Here is a 22,084-nt window from a genome sequence, read left to right as displayed (position 1 = left end):
GATGTAAACAGAAAGGAGTCTTCGAGGTATAGAGTCTGTTTTTGTTTTTGAGTCTGTGGTATAATTTGGCTTGGTCTGACAGACTCCGTAAAGACTGGACAAGATAGCTTGTTAGTTTCTAACCAATAGTTGTCAAAATATCAGGATGTTCTATCACAGGACTTTTTTATTTAACAAGTAATTTTGAAGTTCCTATCATATGCCAGAAACAGTTCTAGGTGCTGGGGATATAGCAGGGAACAAAAGAGACAAAATATTCCTATCCTTATGGAGCTTACATTATAGTAGAAAGACACTGACAAATAATCAAATACATAGTTATTTCAGGTAACAGGGAAGGTATATAAGGAATGCTGGGTTTGGTGCCTGGTCTAAGCCTGAGATCAATGGATAGGCTCCAGGGAGCTGTGAGCCACTAGAAATTGGGTACATAGTTCCTTATCTACATTTAGCATGGGGTTGGAACAGAAAGAGCCAGTTTTCAGGAGAATTCTCAGAGAGGTTTATGGTCAAAAACAGCTTAGGAAACTACTGCTCAATTCAGGATTATTTTCAGATTTTATCCTCTTAGAATTTTGGTAGCTTTGAATTCTTTGTGTCCTAGTCTTAGGAGTCTCTGACTAGATGCCTCTTCTTCCTGATAGGAATGTGTCTGCTAACCTTGCTTGCTGTGTGTGCCTTCCTTTCTCAGAGGTCCTTGTTGAATTTACTTAGCAGCCAAGAGGAAGATTTTAATAGCAAAGAAGCCCTCCTCCTAGTCACTGTTCTTAGCAGTTTGTCCAAGCTACTGGAGCCCTCATCTCCTCAGGTACTAGTACCACTCACTAAATCCCATTTAGCATTCCTCAGAAGGCAAAGATTATTGCATCATAAAAGTGTATATCTAAATGTCCTCTTGAAGTTGAACTTATTTTACATAATATGTTAAATTATACACCTGAGTTAATATAAGACCTGTAAGATATATTCTTTCCTACATAATGTGTCTACCACAACATACTTATATGCAGCCATACAGGGCAAGAACATACTGCTTTTGTTTTGTTTGTTCCGGGTAGAGTGAAACACCACGGAAAGAATCCTGTGTGATCTTTGGTGCCTTCAACCTTCTTAAACCTGTGTTCTTTGCCACTCTTGTTGTTTCCCCTTTTCTAAGAAGAAAGTTTGTTAATTATGAAGAAGGCGGTTGACATTCAGCAGCTGACTTTCTCAGCACAATTACCTGGTACTGACTTTGGAGGAAATTCAACCAAAGATGATTAATTCAGAAAGTGTAACTACATCCCCAAAGCAGAAACACCTCTGCAGAGATAGGTTGTATGTATATATGTGTAAGTGTGCACACACAGATGTAGAGCTGTGCACCCACATGAGCATTCACACACACAAGAATAAGAGAAGGACCACGTGTTGGGGGTCTGTTCCATTCAGGAGTAATTTTCCTGTAGAATGATAGAGTACCTACCGGAGCCCAGGACTGTGTGCTCCTACCACATCTACTTCCTGGGCTTGAAAAAGACAATGAAGCCCTGCAGTATACTCCTCTTTATATGAGCCCTTGCCTCAGAAGACTTGTAGCCTGGGAGTATGAAGGTGTTTGGCACTAGAAAGCAGAGCTGTTTCCTGTCATCCTACTTCCAGGTTTGCCCAAAGAAAGTCCCTTTTGTTACTTCATCCCAGTTCCAAACAGCTCACCCCCACTTTGCTTTCAGCATCATTCTTTCATACTGCTGTTTTTGCTGCAAAGAGTAAAGGACTGGGAAGGAAATAGATAATTGGGGCAGGGGGAAATTTGAGAGAAAATAAATGGATTTAGAAAGGCTACAATTTATAGGAAAATTAAAAAATGTTTCTTAAACTTTAAACTTTTAGATTTTTAAACGTTTTACCACCTACCCCTTCTCCCTTAACTTCAGGTAGTCTCTTTAAATTTTTTTTTTTTTTTTTTGAGATGGAGTCTTGCTCTGTCACCCAGGCTGGAGTGCAGTGGCGCAGTCTCGGCTCACTGCAAGCTCCGCCTCCTGGGTTCACACCATTCTCCTGCCTCAGCCTCCCGAGTAGCTGGGACTACAGGTGCCCGCCACCACGCCCGGCTAATGTTTTATATTTTTAGTAGAGACGGGGTTTCACCGTGTTAGCCAGGATGATCTCTATCTGCTGACCTCGTGATCCACCTGCCTCGGCCTCCCAAAGTGCTGGGATTACAGGCGTGAGCCACCGTGCCCGGCCAAAAATTTTTCAATTTAATTTTGAATGGGTAATAAAGTCCTGTGATTTGAAAACCAGAGATTATCAAGAGATGGTAAATGGTCTCCCCCACCCATGTCCTCCATCTGTTTAGTTCCTCCTCTCCCCAATAAGTAAACACTTTTAGTTTTTTGTGTCCTTCAACCTTCTTTATTCCTCTCCAAGTAAATACAGAGTTTTATTCCCAATCCTACCCCTCTTCACAGGAAAACTTGTTCTGCATCCTGCTTATTTCATTGAACATAGTATTCTGAAGATCTTTTAATATCAGTTTGTAGAGAGCTTTCAGTTAGCCTCTTAATTTACCTTTTTTCTCAACAGATCAAAACTGCATTCTTGTTAGTCATTTACACTTAAGTATAACCGCATTTCAGTGCCTTTGTAGCTGAAAGAACTGCTGAAGCAGAAAGGTGACTGTGTGTCTGGTGATGCAGACCCTTGCTATCTAAAGACCTTAAGTCTCTTTCACTTAGCTAAGAAAATTCTGTCTGGTTTCTTGCCTCTTTTATTTCTCTTTTTTTTTGCCCTTCTTTCTTCTAACCTCCTTTGTTCTTTTGCCTTCTAAATGCGAATTCTACTGTTCTTATAGCCAGGATTTATCTTTCCCACACCTTTCTGATAACCTAATATTCTCAAGTGGAGTGTCTGGGGGCATGGGAAGGAAAAGAGGGTGCTTTAGCCCTAGACCACTATGGTAGAAGCAGAGGAAGTTCAGGTGTAAGGACCCCAAAACTTTTAGCCCTCAATAAGGACATAGACATTGAGAATTAAATTATATATTATTCTCATAATTCTTAGAATTTTGGACTTATTTTTATGCCCTTCATCATATATTACCACTTGAGATATAAGAACATATTTTAGCAGCTGATTTGCTTAGACATGGAAAGGTCTAGAACTCTTCTGACAACACCTAGGTCTATCTCTGGTATGTTTCTTTAATATCTGAATGATCTCTAATTTAGTTTGTGCAGATGTTATCCTGGACATCAAAGATTTGCAAGGAAAACAGCCGGGGTAAGTTTCCTGCCATGTTTTCCTAAAGGCTTTATATAAAATGACTATCCTCCAATGGCATTTGGAAAAGAAAAGGTATTCCCCATTCATTACACATTCACCAGAGTGGTCAAAATGAAACAGACACCTAATACCAAGTCTAAGTGTTGGCAAGAATGTAGAGTAGTTGGGCCTTTCATTCACTGGGGGTGGAGGTATAAACTGGTATAACCACTCTGGAAAGCTGTTCAGCAATATCTACTAAAATTAAACATATGCCCATGACTCAACAATTCCAGTCACAACAGAAAAATGTGGAAGAGTCCTCTTAGCAGCACTATTTTAATAGGTAAAAACAAACCTAAGTGTTCATCAGCAGTACAAAGGATAAAAGAATTATGATATATTCACACAGTGGAATCCTATACAGCAAATGAGCATGAACAAACTACATGTGCACACAACTTGGAGAGGATCTCACAAACGTACTGTAAGACAAAAGAAGCCAGACAGAAAAAAAAGGGTGCTTACTGTAGAATTCCATTTAGATGAAGTTCAAAATTAGACAAAATTCATCTGAGATGTTAGAAGTTAGGATAGCAGTTTCCTTGGTGGGGCAAGTTAGGAGGGAGTCCCTAGAATACTCATAATGTACTTGATCTGGATGCAAGTTACACAGTAATCATGACTAATGATGGGAAATGTCTGCTTTCTTTGGGCACATGGATAAAGAGGCATCATTGCAGACTAACTGCTTGGCTGTAGTATGTGTAACACTGGGATGTTGTGCCTGGGACATGACAAGTTACTTCCTGTTCTGGTTAGGCACTCTACCCCACATACCCTGTACACACACCTGAGGGACCTGACTGGGTTATAACTTACCTTTTTTTTCTTTCTTTCTTTCTTTCTTTTTTTTTTTTTTGAGACAGAGTTTCGCTCTTGTCGCCCAGGCTAGAATGCAATGGCACAATCTTGGCTCACCACAGCCTCCGCCTCCTGGGTTCAAGCAATTCTCCTGCCTCAGCCTCCCGAGTAGCTGGGATTACAGGCATGCGCCACCACACCCAGCTAATTTTGCATTTTTAGTAGAGATAGGGTGTCTCCATGTTGGTCAGGCTGGTCTCGAACTCCTGACCTCAGGTGATCCACCTGCCTTGGCCTCCCAAAGTGCTGGGATAACAGGCGTGAGCCACCACGCCTGGCCATAACACCTTTTAATTTGCTTTTCTTCCTATTCCTAGAGGATGCCTTGTTTTGCAAGAGCTTGATGAACTTGCTCTTCAGCCTGCATGTTTTGTATAAGAGTCCTGTCATTCTGCTGCGTGACTTGTCCCAGGATATCCATGGGCATCTGGGAGATATAGACCAGGTACTATAATGAGCCTTCAGTACAATACCCTGTGTGGGGATGGGGGTCAAGGGAACAACCTTACTGTCATTACGTCTCACCTTTCTTTTTTTCCCCAGGATGTAGAGGTGGAGAAAACAAACCACTTTGCAATAGTGAATTTGAGAACGGCTGCCCCCACTGTCTGTGTAAGTGTTGTAACTGAGCCATGCAGAATAGCTTTGTTATTCTTTCCATTCTACTCCATGTGAAGTGACTTGTGTCCTATAGTGGCTTGTGTCCTGAGACCTGTAACCCACCTGTAGGTGGCCAGGTGACCACAGTTATTATATTACCCCGACAGCTGTGTGTAGTGAATCACACCAGGCATTCTTTTCTTTCAGTTACTTGTTCTGAGTCAGGCCGAGAAGGTTCTAGAAGAAGTGGACTGGCTAATCACCAAGCTTAAGGGACAAGTGAGCCAAGAAACCGTATCAGGTAAGATAAGTTCAACTGGGATTCCAGGAATTGACATGAGCAAGGTCAAAATTCATACTGGGCTAGTGCATAAAAATGGAGCCCCTGAGCTAAATTTCCTATTTGCTTTTAAGCTAGATCTTTTCCTATGTGATGAAAGAAGTAGAAGATCGTATGTCTTATCACAGTACAATTATTAATTCACTCTGCATACTGAATGTTCATTTTTCCATAAAGACTTTTTAGTTAGTAGTAATCAATTTCTAAATCTCCTTTACTCTTAACTAGAAAATGAAGTTGGGTTTGAATGTGCCAATTTTATTTCTCTTTAGAAGAGGCCTCTTCTCAGGCAACTCTGCCAAATCAGCCTGTTGAGAAAGCCATCATCATGCAACTGGGAACTCTGCTTACATTTTTCCATGAGTTGGTGCAGACAGCTCTGCCATCAGGCAGCTGTGTGGATACCTTGTTAAAGGACTTGTGCAAAATGTACACCACACTTACAGCACTTGTCAGATATGTGAGTATTTGAGACAAGCAGATTCACCCCCACCATTCTACCCCAGTGAGCCAGGAGATGAGGCTGGGGCAGCAGCCCACTGCTGCAGAATGTCCCTAAACAAGGGAGCGTTTGCCTCCATCTTGGCAGGTCATGGTTTCATTTTAGTTTGGTCAGTACGTGGCAGGCATCTCCACAGGCCAGGGAAAAAGAGTTTATAATTCTGATCTGCTTTTGGGCCAGACATGGTGGCTCATGCCTGTAATCCCAGCACTTTGAGAGGCTGAGGTGGGTGGATCACCTGAGGTCAGGAGTTCAAGACCAGCCTGGCCAACATGGTGAAACCCCGTCTCTACTAAAAATACAAAAATTAGCCGGGCGTGGTGGCGGGCACCTGTAACCCCAGCTACTCAGGACACTGAGGCAGGAGAATCACTTGAACCCGGGAGGTGGAGGTTGCAGTGAGCTGAGATCGTGCCACTGCACTCCAGCCTTGGCAACAGAGTGAGACCCCATCTCAAAAAAAAGTAAAAAAAATAATAAAAATCTGCTTTTGGAGGCCTTTAATTCCTTGGCATGTATGTGGCACCTGATTGAGAATGAATGCCTCTTTTTTTTTTTTTTTTTTTTTATTATACTTTAAGTTCTAGGGTACATGTGCATGACGTTTATATCATGTATAACTCCCCAATGCAATCCCTCCCTCCTCCCCCCTCCCCATGATAGGCCCCAGTGTGTGATGTTCCCCTTCCCGAGTCCAAGTGATCTCATTGTTCAGTTCCCACCTATGAGTGAGAACATGCGGTGTTTGGTTTTCTCTTCTTGTGATAGTTTGCTAAGAATGATGGTTTCCAGCTGCATCCATGTCCCTACAAAGGATGCAAACTCATCCTTTTTGATGGCTGCATAGTATTCCATGGTGTATATGTGCCACATTTTCTTAATCCAGTCTGTCACAGATGGACATTTGGGTTGATTCCAAGTCTTTGCTATTGTGAATAGTGCCGCAATAAACATACGTGTGCATGTGTCTTTGTAGTAGAGTAATTTATAATCCTTTGGGTATATACCCAGTAGTGGGATGGCTGGGTCATATGGTACATCTAGTTCTAGATCCTTGAGGAATCGCCATACTGTTTTCCATAATGGTTGAACTAGTTTACAATCCCACCAACAGTGTAAAAGTGTTCCTATTTCTCCACATCCTCTCCAACACCTGTTGTTTCCTGACTTCTTAATGATTGCCATTCTAACTGGTGTGAGATGGTATCTCATTGTAGTTTTGATTTGCATTTCTCTGATGGCGAGTGATGATGAGCATTTTTTCATGTGTCTGTTGGCTGTATGGATGTCTTCTTTTGAGAAATGTCTGTTCATATCCTTTCCCCACTTTTTGATGGGGTTGTTTGTTTTTTTCTTGTATATTGTTTGAGTTCTTTGTAGATTCTGGATATTAGCCCTTTGTCAGATGAGTAGGTTGCAAAAATTTTCTCCCATTCTGTAGGTTGCCTGTTCACTCTGATGGTAGTTTCTTTAGCTGTGCAAAAGCTCTTTAGTTTAATTAGATCCCATGTGTCAATTTTTGCTTTTGCTGCCGTTGCTTTTGGTGTTTTAGACATGAAGTCCTTGCCCATGCCTATGTCCTGAATGGTACTACCTAGATTTTCTTCTAGGGTTTTTATGGTATTAGGTCTAACATTTAAGTCTCTAATCCATCTTGAATTAATTTTCGTATAAGGGGTAAGGAAAGGATCCAGTTTCAGCTTTCTACTTATGGCTAGCCAATTTTCCCAGCACCATTTATTAAATAGGGAATCCTTTCCCCATTTCTTGTTTGTCTCAGGTTTGTCAAAGATCAGATGGCTGTAGATGTGTGGTATTATTTCTGAGGACTCTGTTCTGTTCCATTGGTCTATATCTCTGTTGTGGTACCAGTACCATGCTGTTTTGGTTACTGTAGCCTTGTAGTATAGTTTGAAGTCAGGTAGCGTGACGCCTCCAGCTTTGTCCTTTTGACTTAGGATTGTCTTGGCAATGCGGGCTCTTTTTTGGTTCCATATGAACTTTAAAGCAGTTTTTTCCAATTCTGTGAAGAAAGTCATTGGTAGCTTGATGGGGATGGCATTGAATCTATAAATCACCTTGGGCAGTATGGCCATTTTCACGATATTGATTCTTCCTATCCATGAGCATGGTATGTTCTTCCATTTGTTTGTGTCCTCTTTGATTTCACTGAGCAGTGGTTTGTAGTTCTCCTTGAAGAGGTCCTTGACATCCCTTGTAAGCTGGATTCCTAGGTATTTTATTCTCTTTGAAGCAACTGTGAATGGAAGTTCATTCCTGATTTGGCTCTCTGCTTGTCTGTTACTGGTGTATAAGAATGCTTGTGATTTTTGCACATTAATTTTGTATCCTGAGACTTTGCTGAAGTTGCTTATCAGCTTAAGGAGATTTTGGGCTGAGACGATGGGGTTTTCTAAATATACAATCATGTCATCTGCAAACAGGGACAATTTGACTTCTTCTTTTCCTAACTGGATACCCTTGATTTCTTTCTCTTGCCTGATTGCCCTAGCCAGAACTTCCAACACTATGTTGAATAGGAGTGGTGAGAGAGGGCATCCCTGTCTTGTGCCAGTTTTCAAAGGGAATTTTTCCAGTTTTTGCCCATTCAGTATGATATTAGCTGTGGGTTTGTCATAATAGCTCTTATTATTTTGAGGTACGTTCCATCAATACCAAATTTATTGAGCGTTTTTAGCATAAAGGGCTGTTGAATTTTGTCAAAAGCCTTTTCTGCATCTATTGAGATAATTATGTGGTTCTTGTCTTTGGTTCTGTTTATATGCTGGATTACGTTTATTGATTTGCGAATGTTGAACCAGCCTTGCATCCCAGGGATGAAGCCCACTTGATCATGGTGGATAAGCTTTTTGATGTGCTGCTGAATCCGGTTTGCCAGTATTTTATTGAGGATTTTTGCATCGATGTTCATCAGGGATATTGGTCTAAAATTCTCTTTTTTTGTTGTGTCTCTGCCAGGCTTTGGTATCAGGATGATGTTGGCCTCATAAAAAGAGTTAGGGAGGATTCCCTCTTTTTCTATTGATTGAAATAGTTTCAGAAGGAATGGTACCAGCTCCTCCTTGTACCTCTGGTAGAATTCAGCTGTGAATCCATCTGGTCCTGGACTTTTTTGGTGGGTAGGCTATTAATTGTTGCCTCAATTTCAGAGCCTGCTATTGGTCTATTCAGGGATTCAACTTCTTCCTGGTTTAGTCTTGGGAGAGTGTAAGTGTCCAGGAAATTATCCATTTCTTCTAGATTTTCTAGTTGATTTGCGTAGAGGCATTTATAGTATTCTCTGATGGTTGTTTGTATTTCTGTGGGGTCGGTGGTGATATCCCCTTTATCATTTTTTATTGCGTCTATTTGATTCTTCTCTCTTTTCTTCTTTATTAGTCTAGCTAGCGGTCTGTCAATTTTGTTGATCTTTTCAAAAAACCAACTCCTGGATTCATTGATTTTTTGGAGGGTTTTTTGTGTCTCTATCTCCTTCAGTTCTGCTCTGATCTTAGTTATTTCTTGCCTTCTGCTAGCTTTTGAATGTGTTTGCTCTTGCCTCTCTAGTTCTTTTAATTGTGATGTTAGAGTGTCAATTTTAGATCTCTCCTGCTTTCTCTTGTGGGCATTTAGTGCTATAAATTTCCCTCTACACACTGCTTTAAATGTGTCCCAGAGATTCTGGTATGTTGTATCTTTGTTCTCATTGGTTTCAAAGAACATCTTTATTTCTGCTTTCATTTCGTTATGTACCCAGTAGTCATTCAGGAGCAGGTTGTTCAGTTTCCATGTAGTTGAGCGGTTTTGATTGAGTTTCTTAGTCCTGAGTTCTAGTTTGATTGCACTGTGGTCTGAGAGACAGTTTGTTATAATTTCAGTTCTTGTACATTTGCTGAGGAGTGCTTTACTTCCAATTATGTGGTCAATTTTGGAATAAGTGCGATGTGGTGCTGAGAAGAATGTATATTCTGTTGATTTGGGGTGGAGAGTTCTATAGATGTCTATTAGGTCCGCTTGGTGCAGAGATGAGTTCAATTCCTGGATATCCTTGTTAACTTTCTGTCTCGTTGATCTGTCTAATGTTGACAGTGGAGTGTTGAAGTCTCCCATTATTATTGTATGGGAGTCTAAGTCTCTTTGTAGGTCTCTAAGGACTTGCTTTATGAATCTGGGTGCTCCTGTATTGGGTGCATATATATTTAGGAGAGTTAGCTCTTCCTGTTGAATTGATCCCTTTACCATTATGTAATGGCCTTCTTTGTCTCTTTTGATCTTTGATGGCTTAAAGTCTGTTTTATCAGAGACTAGGATTGCAACCCCTGCTTTTTTTTGTTCTCCATTTGCTTGGTAGATCTTCCTCCATCCCTTTATTTTGAGCCTATGTATGTCTCTGCATGTGAGATGGGTCTCCTGAATACAGCAGACTGATGGGTCTTGACTCTTTATCCAGTTTGCCAGTCTGTGTCTTTTCATTGGAGCATTTAGTCCATTGACATTTAAGGTTAATATTGTTATGTGTGAACTTGATCCTGTCATTATGATATTAACTGGTTATTTTGCTCGTTAGTTGATGCAGTTTCTTCCTAGCCTCGATGGTCTTTACATTTTGGCATGTTTTTGCAATGGCTGGTACCGGTTGTTCCTTTCCATGTTTAGGGCTTCCTTCAGGGTCTCTTGTAAGGCAGGCCTGGTGGTGACAAAATCTCTAAGCATTTGCTTATCTGTAAAGGATTTTATTTCTCCTTCACTGATGAAACTTAGTTTGGCTGGATATGAAATTCTCGGTTGAAAATTCTTTTCTTTAAGAACGTTGAATATTGGCCCCCACTCTCTTCTGGCTTGTAGAGTTTCTGCCGAGAGGTCTGCTGTTATTCTGATGGGCTTCCCTTTGTGGGTAACCCGACCTTTCTCTCTGGCTGCCCTTAAGATTTTTTCCTTCATTTCAACTTTGGTGAATCTGGCAATTATGTGTCTTGGAGTTGCTCTTCTGGAGGAGTATCTTTGTGGCGTTCTCTGTATTTCCTGAATTTGAATGTTGGCCTGCCCTACTAGGTTGGGGAAGTTCTCCTGGATGATATCCTGAAGAGTGTTTTCCAACTTGGTTCCATTTTCCCCCTCACTTTCAGGCACCCCAATCAGACGTAGATTTGGTCTTTTTACATAATCCCATACTTCTTGCAGGCTTTGTTCATTTCTTTTTCTTCTTTTTTCTTTTGGTTTCTCTTCTCGCTTCATTTCATTCATTTGATCCTCAATCGCTGATACTCTTTCCTCCAGTTGATCGAGTCGGTTACCGAAGCTTGTGCATTTGTCACGTATTTCTCGTGTCATGGTTTTCATCTCTGTCATTTCGTTTATGATCTTCTCTGCATTAATTAGTCTAGCTGTCAATTCTTCCACTTTTTTTTCAAGATTTTTAGTTTCTTTGCGCTGGGTATGTAATTCCTCCTTTAGCTCTGAGAGGTTTGATGGACTGAAGCCTTCTTCTCTCATCTCGTCAAAGTCATTCTCTGACCAGCTTTGATCCGTTGCTGGCGATGGGCTGCGCTCCTTTGCAGGGGGAGATGCGCTCTTATTTTTTGAATTTCCAGCTTTTCTGCCCTGCTTCTTCCCCATCTTTGTGGTTTTATCTGTCTCTGGACTTTGATGATGGTGACGTACTGATGGGGTTTTGGTATAGGTGTCCTTCCTGTTTGATAGTTTTCCGTCTGACAGTCAGAAGGACTGTCTGTTGGTCTGTTAGAGATTGCTTGAGGTCCACTCCAGACCCTGTTTGCCTGGGTATCAGCAGCAGAGGTTGCCGAAGATAGAATATTGCTGAACAGCGAGTGTACCTGTCTGATTCTTTCTTTGGAAGTTTCCTCTCAGGGGTGACGCCACCCTGTGAGGTGTGGGGTATCAGACTGCCCCTAGTAGGGGATGTCTCCCAGCTAGGCTACTCAGGGGTCAGGGACCCACCTGAGCAGGCAGTCTGTCCGTTCTCAGATCTCAACCTCCGCGTTAGGAGATCCACGGCTCTCCCCAAAGCTGTCAGACAGAGTCGTTCGGGTCTGCAGCGGCCCCGCTCTTTCCCCTAATGGACTGCAGCTGTGCGCTGTCCGCAGCGGTAGAGTCTACAGAGACAGGCAGGCTTCCTTGAGCTGCTGTGAGCTCCACCCAGTTCGAGCTTCCCAGCGGCTTTGTTTACCTACTTAAGCCTCAGCAATGGCGGGCGCCCCTCCCCCAGCCTCGCTGCTGCCTTGCGGATAGATCCCCGCAGACGGCTGTGTTAGCAGTGAGGGAGGCTCCGTGGGCGTGGGACCCTCCCGGCCAGGTGTGGGATATATTCTCCTGGTGTGCCTGTTTCCTTAAAGCGCAGTATTGGGGTGGGAGTTACCCGATTTTCCAGGTGTTGTGTGTCTCAGTTCCCCTGGCTAGGAAAAGGGATTTCCTTCCCCCTTGCGCTTCCAGGTGAGGCGATGCCTCGCCCTGCTTCAGCTCACGCTGGTCAGGCTGCAGCAGCTGACCCGCACCGATTGTCCGGCACTCCCTAGAGAGATGACCCCAGTACCTCAGTTGAAAATGCAGAAATCACCGGTCTTCTGTGTCGCTCGCACTGGGAGTTGGAGACTGGAGCTGTTCCTATTCGGCCATCTTGCTCCGCCCCGAATGCCTCTTTTAAATACCTTCTAAGGTTTTTTTTTTTTTTTTTTTTTTTTTTTTTTTTTTTTTTTTTTTTTGACGGAGTCTCACTCTGTCGCCCAGGCTGGAGTGCAGTGGCACCATCTCGGCTCACTGCAAGCTCCGCCTCCCGGGTTTACGCCATTCTCCTGCCTCAGCCTCCCGAGTAGCTGGGACTACAGGCGCCCGCCATCTCGCCCGGCTAGTTTTTTGTATTTTTTAGTAGAGACGGGGTTTCACCGTGTAGACCAGGATGGTCTCGATCTCCTGACCTCGTGATCCACCCGTCTCGGCCTCCCAAAGTGCTGGGATTACAGGCTTGAGCCACCGCGCCCGGCCTTCTAAGGTTTAATCTAAACTATCCTAGAATTAAATCTGAGCCCATAATGCATAGAAATTATACCATTTCTAACCAGTCTGGACACTAAAGAGATGTTTATTCCTTTTTTCATTCCTTTAACATGTAAGTGTTAAATGCCTTATAGATCAAGTACTAAGGTGAGAAAGACAATTATTTTTTATAAAAATACAAGGCATAGCCTGCCCTTACTGTTTATGTTTCTAGCAACAATCCATATTAAATACTTAGAAAGGCACAGATAACCCAAGAAAGATGTGGATCACCCTGCATCACAGCAGTGCGGCTCTCTCAGAATGTGCAGCTCTAGCTACAGGTGGCTAAGCTGCTATAGTGGAAATACTGAGAGCCTCTTCTCTTTGTTGGCATCTTTAAAAGGAAAAACAGCAAAGTTGTTGGTTTTTTACATACAGGGACTATCAACCTGAGGAATTTTTAAAGAAATGAGCAAGTCAGAAACAAACCCTTCATTACCTATTGTCTGGGAAGCTTAGGAGCTTTGGAGGAGAGGAATAAGGAAGCCTTGTGTCTTGGCTTCTCTGTGAATTTTTCTTTTCCCTCTTCAGTCAGAATGATGAGTCACACTCCATAAGCTCACTACAGCAGTCACTTGTAGTTTCATAGGATACTCTGCTAAATCTAGAATCTTTTTTTATTAGTATCTCCAGGTGTGTCAGAGCTCTGGAGGAATTCCAAAAAATATGGAAAAGCTGGTAAGTTGAGAATGCCTTTCCTAGGAATGGGGGAAGCACTTTTATTGCTGGTTACATTGGTTTCCTTTTCCCTTGTTGCAGGTGAAGCTGTCTGGTTCTCATCTGACCCCCGTGTGTTATTCTTTCATTTCTTATGTACAAGTAAGTGATTCAGAGGCAGTACCCAATAGGTCTTCAAGAAAGGATTTCTTGCATGCCCAGGGGACTATTGATCATCTGAACTGAGCATATATAAACTTTTTCCCCTGCTTACCACAAGCTGGAGGCACCCAACAGAGACCAAGCCAGGGCTTGAGGGCTTTGGAGCAAGATCTTTATTTATGTAAAGAAAACTGCTTCACTTAATTTGGAGAAAGGAAGCATATATGTTTGCATTTGGAGCAAGGAAGGAACAAGCATGCTTGGGCTCATGGACTTGGTTTATTCCTGGGTGACTGAAAGTCCATGCCATGACATCCTCTGGGAGTGTGAGCAGAGTAGCAGCAAGCACATGAAGAAGGGCTGTGAGGAGATGGCGGTGCAGTGAGGGCACTTTCAGGGAAGTGGAAGGACGTGGGCTTTGTAGGTGTCATTTGGTCCTAAATACCATCAGATTCCGGCAGTACTTGAATCTCCTTTACTGTTTGCTTAAACCAGAGTTTTTTAACCTCACCACTATTGACATGTTGGGCTAGATAATTCTTTGTTGTGGGACCTGTTCTGTGCATTTTGGGATGTTGAGCGGCATCCCTGGCCTCCGCCTACCAGATGCCAATAGCAGCCCCCTAGTTGTAACAGCCAAAAATGTCTCCAGAAATTGCCAGTTGTCCTTAAGGGACAGAATCACCCCTGGCTGGAAAGAGGAAGAAACGAGAGATCTACTATCTCCTAAGGCCACTTAGTCATGCAGTAAATGTATCACAGGGCTGTTACTGATCTTTGAGGAATCAAAGAGAATGGGTCCACTAAGTGTCAATCTCAACCAAGATTCTAGAACCAATTTTTATTTATTTATTTATTTATTTATTTATTTGAGACGGAGTCTCGCTCTGTCGCCCGGGCTGGAGTGCAGTGGCCGGATCTCAGCTCACTGCAAGCTCCGCCTCCCGGGTTTACGCCATTCTCCTGCCTCAGCCTCCCGAGTAGCTGGGACTACAGGCGCCCGCCACCTCGCCCGGCTAGATTTTTGTATTTTTTAGTAGAGACGGGGTTTCACCGTGTTAGCCAGGATGGTCTTGATCTCCTGACCTCGTGATCCACCCGTCTCGGCCTCCCAAAGTGCTGGGATTACAGGCTTGAGCCACCGCGCCCAGTCTAGATCCAATTATTAAAGCAATGGATTGTGACCACTTTGATAGTGATGCTTCACTTGTTTTCTGCCTCTGCATCACTTACAGGCACAATATCATTTTATCGGTAACTTGCCTCAGTATGTGTATTCAGGGTGCCTCTTCCCCTCCCTTTAAGAATCGGCAATCGGCTGGGCACGGTGGCTCACGCCTGTAATTCCAGCACTTTGGGAGGTTAAGGCGGGTGGATCACCTGAGGTCAGGACTTCGAGACCAGCCTCGCCAATCTGGTGAAACCCCATCTCTAATAAAAATACAAAAAATTAGCTGAGCATGGTGGCAGGCACCTGTAATCCCAGCTACTTGGGAGGCTGAGGCAGGAGAATTGCTTGAACCTGGAGGGCGGAGGTTGCAGTGAGCAAAGATTGCGCCATTGCACTCCAGCCTAGCAACAAGAGCAAAACTCCATCTCAAAAAAAAAAAAAAAAAAAGAATCAGCCATCAAGTGGGCTGTCATCTGGGTTTAGCTGAAGGAGTTCTTAGTAATGGACTGATAGCTGAGACTCCCTGTCACCTTGTCTTTGTATCAGTTTTGTGATCTGGGTCAGGAATGCATCGTCGTCCATTTTCTATATCCAGCCATCCAGCCAACAGTCAACTGTCATAAAGCTATTACTTCTGGTCCTCTCCTTTTATCTCACCCAAATGCTTGCAGGAACGCTTTCTCAAACCTCATGCTTGTAAGTTTTCATGTGGGCGCCATTCGTCAAACAAATCTGTTGGATATATATCTGTCCATTACCGTATTTGGGTTTTGAGTTTCCTCATCTCCAAGTCTTAATGATACCTATAAAGCCACATTTCACAAAATATCCTATATAGACTGAGACAGTCCTCAAAAAAAGGAATTCAGGGAGAGATGCTCATACCGTATTTCTCACCTTAGAGATTCATGGTGTCCATTTGCACATTAAAGGTGCTGAGACCAGCCATGGTGGTTAATGGAGGTAAGAAGATCACTTGAGGCCAGGAGTTTAAGACCAGCCTGGGCAACATAGTGAGACCCCATCTCTACAAAAAATTTAAAATGTAGCCAGGTATTTGCCTATAGTCCCAGCTACTTGGGAGGCTGAGGCAGGAAGATCACTGGAGCCCAAGACTTGAAGGCTGCAGTGAGCCATGATCCTGCCACTGTACTCCAGGGCAACAGAGTGAGACCCTGCCTCAAGAAAAATAAAAACAATGCTGAGAGTTCCAACAGTATGTTCATTAGTAGTTTTCAGATCTATTCAAGAACATTTTTTTAAAAATAACAAATGTTACTACTATTTGGCAGAATAATGTTCCATAGAGTACAGTCTGGGAAATACTGCTGTTAGATCCTATTTACTACCCTTGTTGTGATTCAAGTCACATTGTCTAATCATTTTATTAGAACAGGTAATATTTAGAGAACCTCTACCTTGTGTCTGATGTGTTAAGCTCTTTTCATACATCATCTCATTCATCCTAGCTATAGGTTTTGATTAGTAGTTATCCCCATATGCATGATGAGAGAAGATTAGAAAGGTTAATCAGAATGCCCAAGAACAGACTATGAGTAAAAGGCAGATCTGAGACTTGAACCCAGCTAGTTAGACTCGACAGCAGGAATTGGCACACTTTCTCTGTAAAGGGCCAGATAGTAAATGTGGGTCATACAGTCTCTATCACACCTACTCAACTCTACTATTAGAACATAAAAAGCAGCCATAGACAACATACAAATAAACGAGCATGGCTGTGTTCCAATGAAATTTTCTTGTCAAAAAACAGACCGTGGGCCAGATTTATACTATGGGCTATAATTAGCCAACCATTGCTCTAGAGTCATACCTGATACTTGTTGACATGTAAAATGTTGAAAGGTTTTGGATTTTCGTGTTTCTGACCCCATTCTCAAGCATTTTCTTCTGAGAATCACTACTACTTCCTAGACTATTATTTTCCCCTCATTACACAGTAATCAGTTTCATTTCCTCCCTCATATGGATGGGCATTCCTCCTCCATCCATATTTGATTTAAAGCCTTACTGACAAGTCAGCTGATCTGCAGGCAAACATTTTACATTTTTCTGTTTTTGTGAGATGTACTTAATGAATACCCCTGGGCAAGAGCCTATGCATGGTTCCATTAACTCTAACCCTTATCTAGAAATGGGGATCGCATTTTCCACATCTCTCAGTGAACTGTTATTCTCTTGTAGCCCCCTCTTCATTTCCCCAGTTCCTTAGATCTCAGTGGGAAGAAAGCATCGAAAACCATTGCCCCAACTCTTAACATTCTGCCCAGAACTGTATACCTTTAAAAGATGCTTCTCAAGGGCCGGGTGCCGTGGCTCATGCCTGTAATCCCAGCACTTTGGGAGGCTGAGGTGGGGGAATCACGAGGTCCAGAGTTCGAGACCAGCCTGGCCAACATGGTGAAACCCCATCTCTACTAAAGATACAAAAAATAGCCAGGCACGGTGGCTCACACCTGTAATCCCAGCACTTTGGGAGGCTGAGGCAGGTGGATCACAAGGTCAGGAGTTCGAGACTAGCCTGGCCAACATGGTGAAACCCCATCTCTACTAAAAAAATACAAAAATTAGCTGGGCATGGTGGCGGGCACCTGTAAACCCAGCTACTCAGGAGGCTGAGGCAGAATTACTTGAACCCAGGAGGTGGAGGTTGCAGTGAGACAAGATCACTCCACTGCACTCTAGCCTGGGCAACAGAACATGACTCTATCTCAAAAAAAAAAAAAAAAAAGCCAGGCATGGTAGTACGTGCCTATAATCCCAGCTACTCAGGAAGCTGAGGCAGGAGAATGGCTTGAACCTGGGAGGCAGAGGTTGCAGTGAGCCAAGATCACACCATTGTACTCCAGCCTGGGCGACAGGGTGAAACTCCATCTCAAAAAAAAAAAGATGCTTCTCTTCTGGCTCTAATTTTAGTCCTGCCTAGATCAGTTGCAATGGGCAGGGAACAGGGTTGATCTAAGGAGTTGAACAGGGTCCCATCTTGGACACAACTTCTGGGAAGATGGTTCACTTCCCACTTGGTCAGTGAGGTCAATCTGTGACTGCTTCCTTGCCCCCGACTTAATAGGGCTTCACCCTCTACCATCTTCTATCCTGCCTTCCAGGGCCAAAAACAGATTCCTACATACCAGCCCCTCTGGAATATCTACAGTTCCTTATTTTCCAGAACATGGCATGTGGAACAAACCTGTTTCTCTCATGGCTCCAGTTGCAGAGCTTCTCTGTATTTTCAGGTCTGTTTCTTTAATTCTCTTGTCCTCATGGAGCATGGTATGTTCCCTTCCTAAGAAGGTTTAGAACTCCCCTTGAGGTAAAAAGCTTCCTACATTTCTGTACCTTACATTTGGTAGGTTTTTCTCCCTAGTCTCTCCTGACTCAAGTCTTGATATTATCAGAATCCTATATACCTTTTGGTTACTTTTATTAGTTCTTCATCCCTCTTCAGGAGCTCTTTATTGCCCAATAATTTACAACACAGGGAAGTGTTCTGTGACCCTTTAAACCCTTCTTGAGCATAACAACCCATTGCACATAAAATGTATCTAGTTTTGGCTTTGCTGAGTAACAAAAATAAAACATATCTGGTGGTTGCTTGTAAGTGGGAAGACTGCAGGGCCCTGTAGCAGCCTCCTCAGCTTCCTCTCCTTTATGGAATCCTTTTAGTCCAGTGGCTAAAATAGAAATAGAAATGCCTATTCCTGCTACCACCTCGACAGTCCCCGTTTTAACCACTCTTTAGTACTTCACCAGCCCCTTGGCTGACCCAGTGCAGTAATAGTCCCGCCTTCAACTTCCAAGTGCCAGCTCTAAGAACAACAGATTGTAAACCTCCCAACAATTAAAAAAGAAAAATATGAGGATTACAAAGCATCACATTTTTTCCCTACTTTCTAACATCTGCCACACAGATAATCCTATTTACTCCAGACTTGGCCCTCATACTCTGTGTAATTACCTTCTAAGAAAATTGCCACTGGCTGGTGGGCGTGGTGGCTCAGGCCTGTAATCCCAGCACTTTGGGAGGCTGAGGTGGGCAGATCACCTGAGGCCAGGAGTTCGAGACCAGCCTGGCCAACATGGCGAAACCCCGTCTCTACAATACAAAAATTAGCTGAGTGTGGTGGCGCGTGCCTATAGTCCCAGCTACTCAGGAAGCTGAGGCACAAGAATCGCTTAACTTGGGAGGCGGAGGTTACAGTGAGTCAACATCGCACCACTGCACACCAGCCTGAATGACAGCAAGACTCCGTCTCAAAAAGAAAAAAAATTACCACTAGCATGCTAGCTCTACAGAAAAATCATCAGGAATAAGAGAAGGTGTTTCTGTTTCTTTAGAATAAGAGTAAGAGCCTGAACTACACGGGAGAGAAAAAGGAGAAACCTGCCGCCGTTGCCACAGCCATGGTAAGCTGCTGACACTGACCATTAAAATATGGTCATTAGTGAACCCTGAAAACATAAAGCGAAAGCAGCCAGTGACAAAAAGACCACATGTTGTATGATTCTATTTTCATGAAATGCCCAGAATAAATAAATCTACAAAGGCAAACTAGATTAGTAGCAGCTCGAGATGGGGAAACTGGGGTGACAGCTAAAAAGGGTATGGAATCTCTTTTGGGGGTGATGAAAATGTTTTAGATTTGACTGGTGATGGTTGCGCAACTCTGAAAATACTGAAAAGTACATTGTGAGTGAATTGTATGGCATATAGCTCTATAAAGCTGTTACCAAAAAGTGTGTGTGTGTGTATGTATATTATATACATGACTGCTTCTCAAATCAGGGATTTTATGGGCAGATAGAGCATCTTATTTTTCCTCTGAACCAAAAACATTTTATTCAGGAAGCATCAGAAAATCTCAAGTTGAGGCCGGGCGCCGTGGCTCAAGCCTGTAATCCCAGCACTTTGGGAGGCCAAGGCGGGCGGATCACGAGGTCAGGAGATCGAGACCATCCTGGCTAACACGGTGAAACCCCGTCTCTACTAAAAATACAAAAAATTAGCCGGGCGTGGTGGCGGGCGCCTGTAGTCCCAGCTACTCGGAGGCTGAGGCAGGAGAATGGCATGAACCCGGGAGGCGGAGCTTGCAGTGAGCTGAGATCTGGCCACTGCACTCCAGCCTGGGTGACACAGTGAGACTCCGTCTCAAAAAAAAAAAAAAAGAAAAGAAAATCTTGAGTTGAAATAGAAATAGTAAAATAACTTGTGATACTCAATTGGGAGAAATTATTTTTAGGTAAAGTTGGTGAATGCAAAACGTGCTCCCTAAAAGATGTGTAAGAGTCAGCGAGGGTACAGGAAAGGAGGCACTTAGTACATGGCTGGCAATGGTGAAAATTGGTACAGTTGGCCGGGAGCGGTGGCTCAAGCCTGTAATCCCAGCACTTTGGGAGGCCGAGACGGGCGGATCACGAGGTCAGGAGATCAAGACCATCCTGGCTAACACGGTGAAACCCCGTCTCTACTAAAAATACAAAAAAAAAAACCTAGCCGGGTGAGGTGGCGGGCGCCTGTAGTCCCAGCTACTCCGGAGGCCAAGGCAGGAGAATGGCGTAAAACCCGGGGGGCGGAGCTTGCAGTGAGCTGAGATCCGGCCACAGCACTCCAGCCCGGGCGACAGAGCAAGACTCCATCTCAAAAAAAAAAAAAAAGAAAATTAGTACAGCCTCTCCAGAGGCTTAGCAATGACTACTGAATCTCAGAAGATAAACATACATTCTGATGTAAGTTTCACTTTTAGGATATACAGGCCTGTGTACAGGATGGTCCTCACAACATTATTCATAAAAGTGAAATATTAGAAACAAAGATATCCATTAATAGAGGACTGGCTAAATAGGTTATAGTATATTTATACTGGAGAGATACGAAAAAAATAAACATCTAAATGTTCAGCTCTCTGGATTTAGCTCCAAGATAATGTTAAAAAAAAAAATGTGTACAGTATCCTCATGGGTTAAAAAAATATATATATACACACATACAGACACACACACATATATACATACACACACACACACAAAAATGTATAAGGACCTACAAATTACAATTCAAGTTAGGGGGAAAGATATATAATCCCAGCAGTGAAAACTCATAACCAAACCAGAACAAGGAAATAGAGCTAGGGTCAGAATAGGCTTAAGAATATCAAGTTAGAAAAGCAACTAAATTTCTGCAAATGATCCTGCTCTCCTCAGCCAGTCTCTAGATAACAACAAATACTGGAATTATAAATGGAAAGGATCAGTTGCAATTATCTCTACTGGCATTTGGGTCCTTCCAGATTGAACTGTCAAAAATTTTAGATTACTGGTATATAAGTAAAACTGCATTTGATTGGAAAACAGACTTTTCCCCCAAAGCCATACACAGTTTTGTAAGTGACAACTTCAGAGGAAAACTTCAAAAACGGTTCAACCTGAAATTTGTCTTATGTTCTTTCGCCCTTAGGCCAGAGTTCTTCGGGAAACCAAGCCAATCCCTAACCTCATCTTTGCCATTGAACAGTATGAAAAATTTCTCATCCACCTTTCTAAGAGGTCCAAGGTAAACATTCTCTTATTATGTTCTTCCATTCCCATTTACCTTCTTGACAGATCTAGCAAACTAAAGCACCACAACTACAATGGAGGAAAAAAGACTCTGGGCCATTTGTGTGTTTGCCATCCCCCCTCCCCCCCTTTTTTTTGAGATGGTGTCTCATTCTGTCACCCAGGCTGGAGTGCAGATTCAAGTGATCTTGCGGCCTCAGCCTCCAGAGTAGCTGGGACTACAGACATATGCCACCACACCTACTAATTTTCTGGGTTTGTTTTTGTAGAGATGGGGTCTGTATTGCCCAGGCTGGTCTCAAACTCCTGGCCTGAAGTGATCCTCCCACCTCAGCCTCCCAAAGTGCTGGGATTCCAGGCATGAGCCACCACGCTCAGCCTCTTTGCTGTTCCTGATCTGATGGCCTGAACCCCAGCATACAGAAGGAAGCGTGGGTGTGTGCTTGCTTTAGGTAGAGACGGAAAGGTTTCTCAGAGGTGCACTAAAAATGGCTTAAGCTGTTCTGGCAGGACCTATGAGTAGGGAGATGTCCCATGCTTACAATCCTGTCACAGGTGAACCTGATGCAGCACATGAAGCTCAGCACCTCACGAGACTTCAAGATCAAAGGAAACATCCTAGACATGGTTCTTCGAGAGAGTGGTGAAGACGAAAATGAAGAGGTCAGTGCTGGCTTCTTGCTGGGGCCCAGCGAATCCCAGCCACTCTTCCTAGCTGGTTAGCAGCCTATCTGTGAGCAGTCAGAGATTAGTGGAAGGGCAACAGACTTGGAAAGGGCTAAAAAGGTGATCAGGCAAAGATGAGTCAAGAACTCTCAGAAGGGCTGTAAACTTTGGACCAATGAAGTTGCCCCAA

The 22,084-nt window shown here is 43.2% G+C and overlaps 1 protein-coding gene across 7 annotated transcripts in view; it reads left to right on the top strand.

Moving 5' to 3' along the window:
• The window catches only part of FANCI (FA complementation group I), a 92,896-nt gene that overhangs the window by 69,255 nt on the left and 1,557 nt on the right, over nt 1–22,084 (top strand). For 2 of the 7 annotated variants that reach the window (XM_033189061.1, XM_033189060.1), the window contains exons 27-38: nt 692–808; nt 3,213–3,264; nt 4,488–4,615; nt 4,714–4,782; nt 4,978–5,071; nt 5,383–5,570; nt 13,290–13,343; nt 13,425–13,484; nt 17,781–17,909; nt 19,018–19,080; nt 21,128–21,223; nt 21,784–21,891. In XM_033189061.1, coding sequence (XP_033044952.1) covers nt 692–808; nt 3,213–3,264; nt 4,488–4,615; nt 4,714–4,782; nt 4,978–5,071; nt 5,383–5,570; nt 13,290–13,343; nt 13,425–13,484; nt 17,781–17,909; nt 19,018–19,080; nt 21,128–21,223; nt 21,784–21,891 — 1,158 coding nt within the window. Of the gene's footprint in view, nt 1–691; nt 809–3,212; nt 3,265–4,487; nt 4,616–4,713; nt 4,783–4,977; nt 5,072–5,382; nt 5,571–13,289; nt 13,344–13,424; nt 13,485–17,780; nt 17,910–19,011; nt 19,081–21,127; nt 21,224–21,783; nt 21,892–22,084 lie in introns of those variants that run through there. The other 5 variants (XR_004431838.1, XR_004431836.1, XM_033189062.1 and 2 more) reach the window with 4 other exon arrangements.

This window comes from Trachypithecus francoisi, unplaced genomic scaffold (genome assembly GCF_009764315.1).
Source record: "Trachypithecus francoisi isolate TF-2019V2 unplaced genomic scaffold, Tfra_2.0 Lachesis_group3, whole genome shotgun sequence".
Classification (NCBI taxonomy): Eukaryota; Metazoa; Chordata; class Mammalia; order Primates; family Cercopithecidae; genus Trachypithecus; species Trachypithecus francoisi.
Note: the sequence above shows the minus strand (reverse complement) of the source record. Positions and strands in the feature narration are given on the sequence as shown.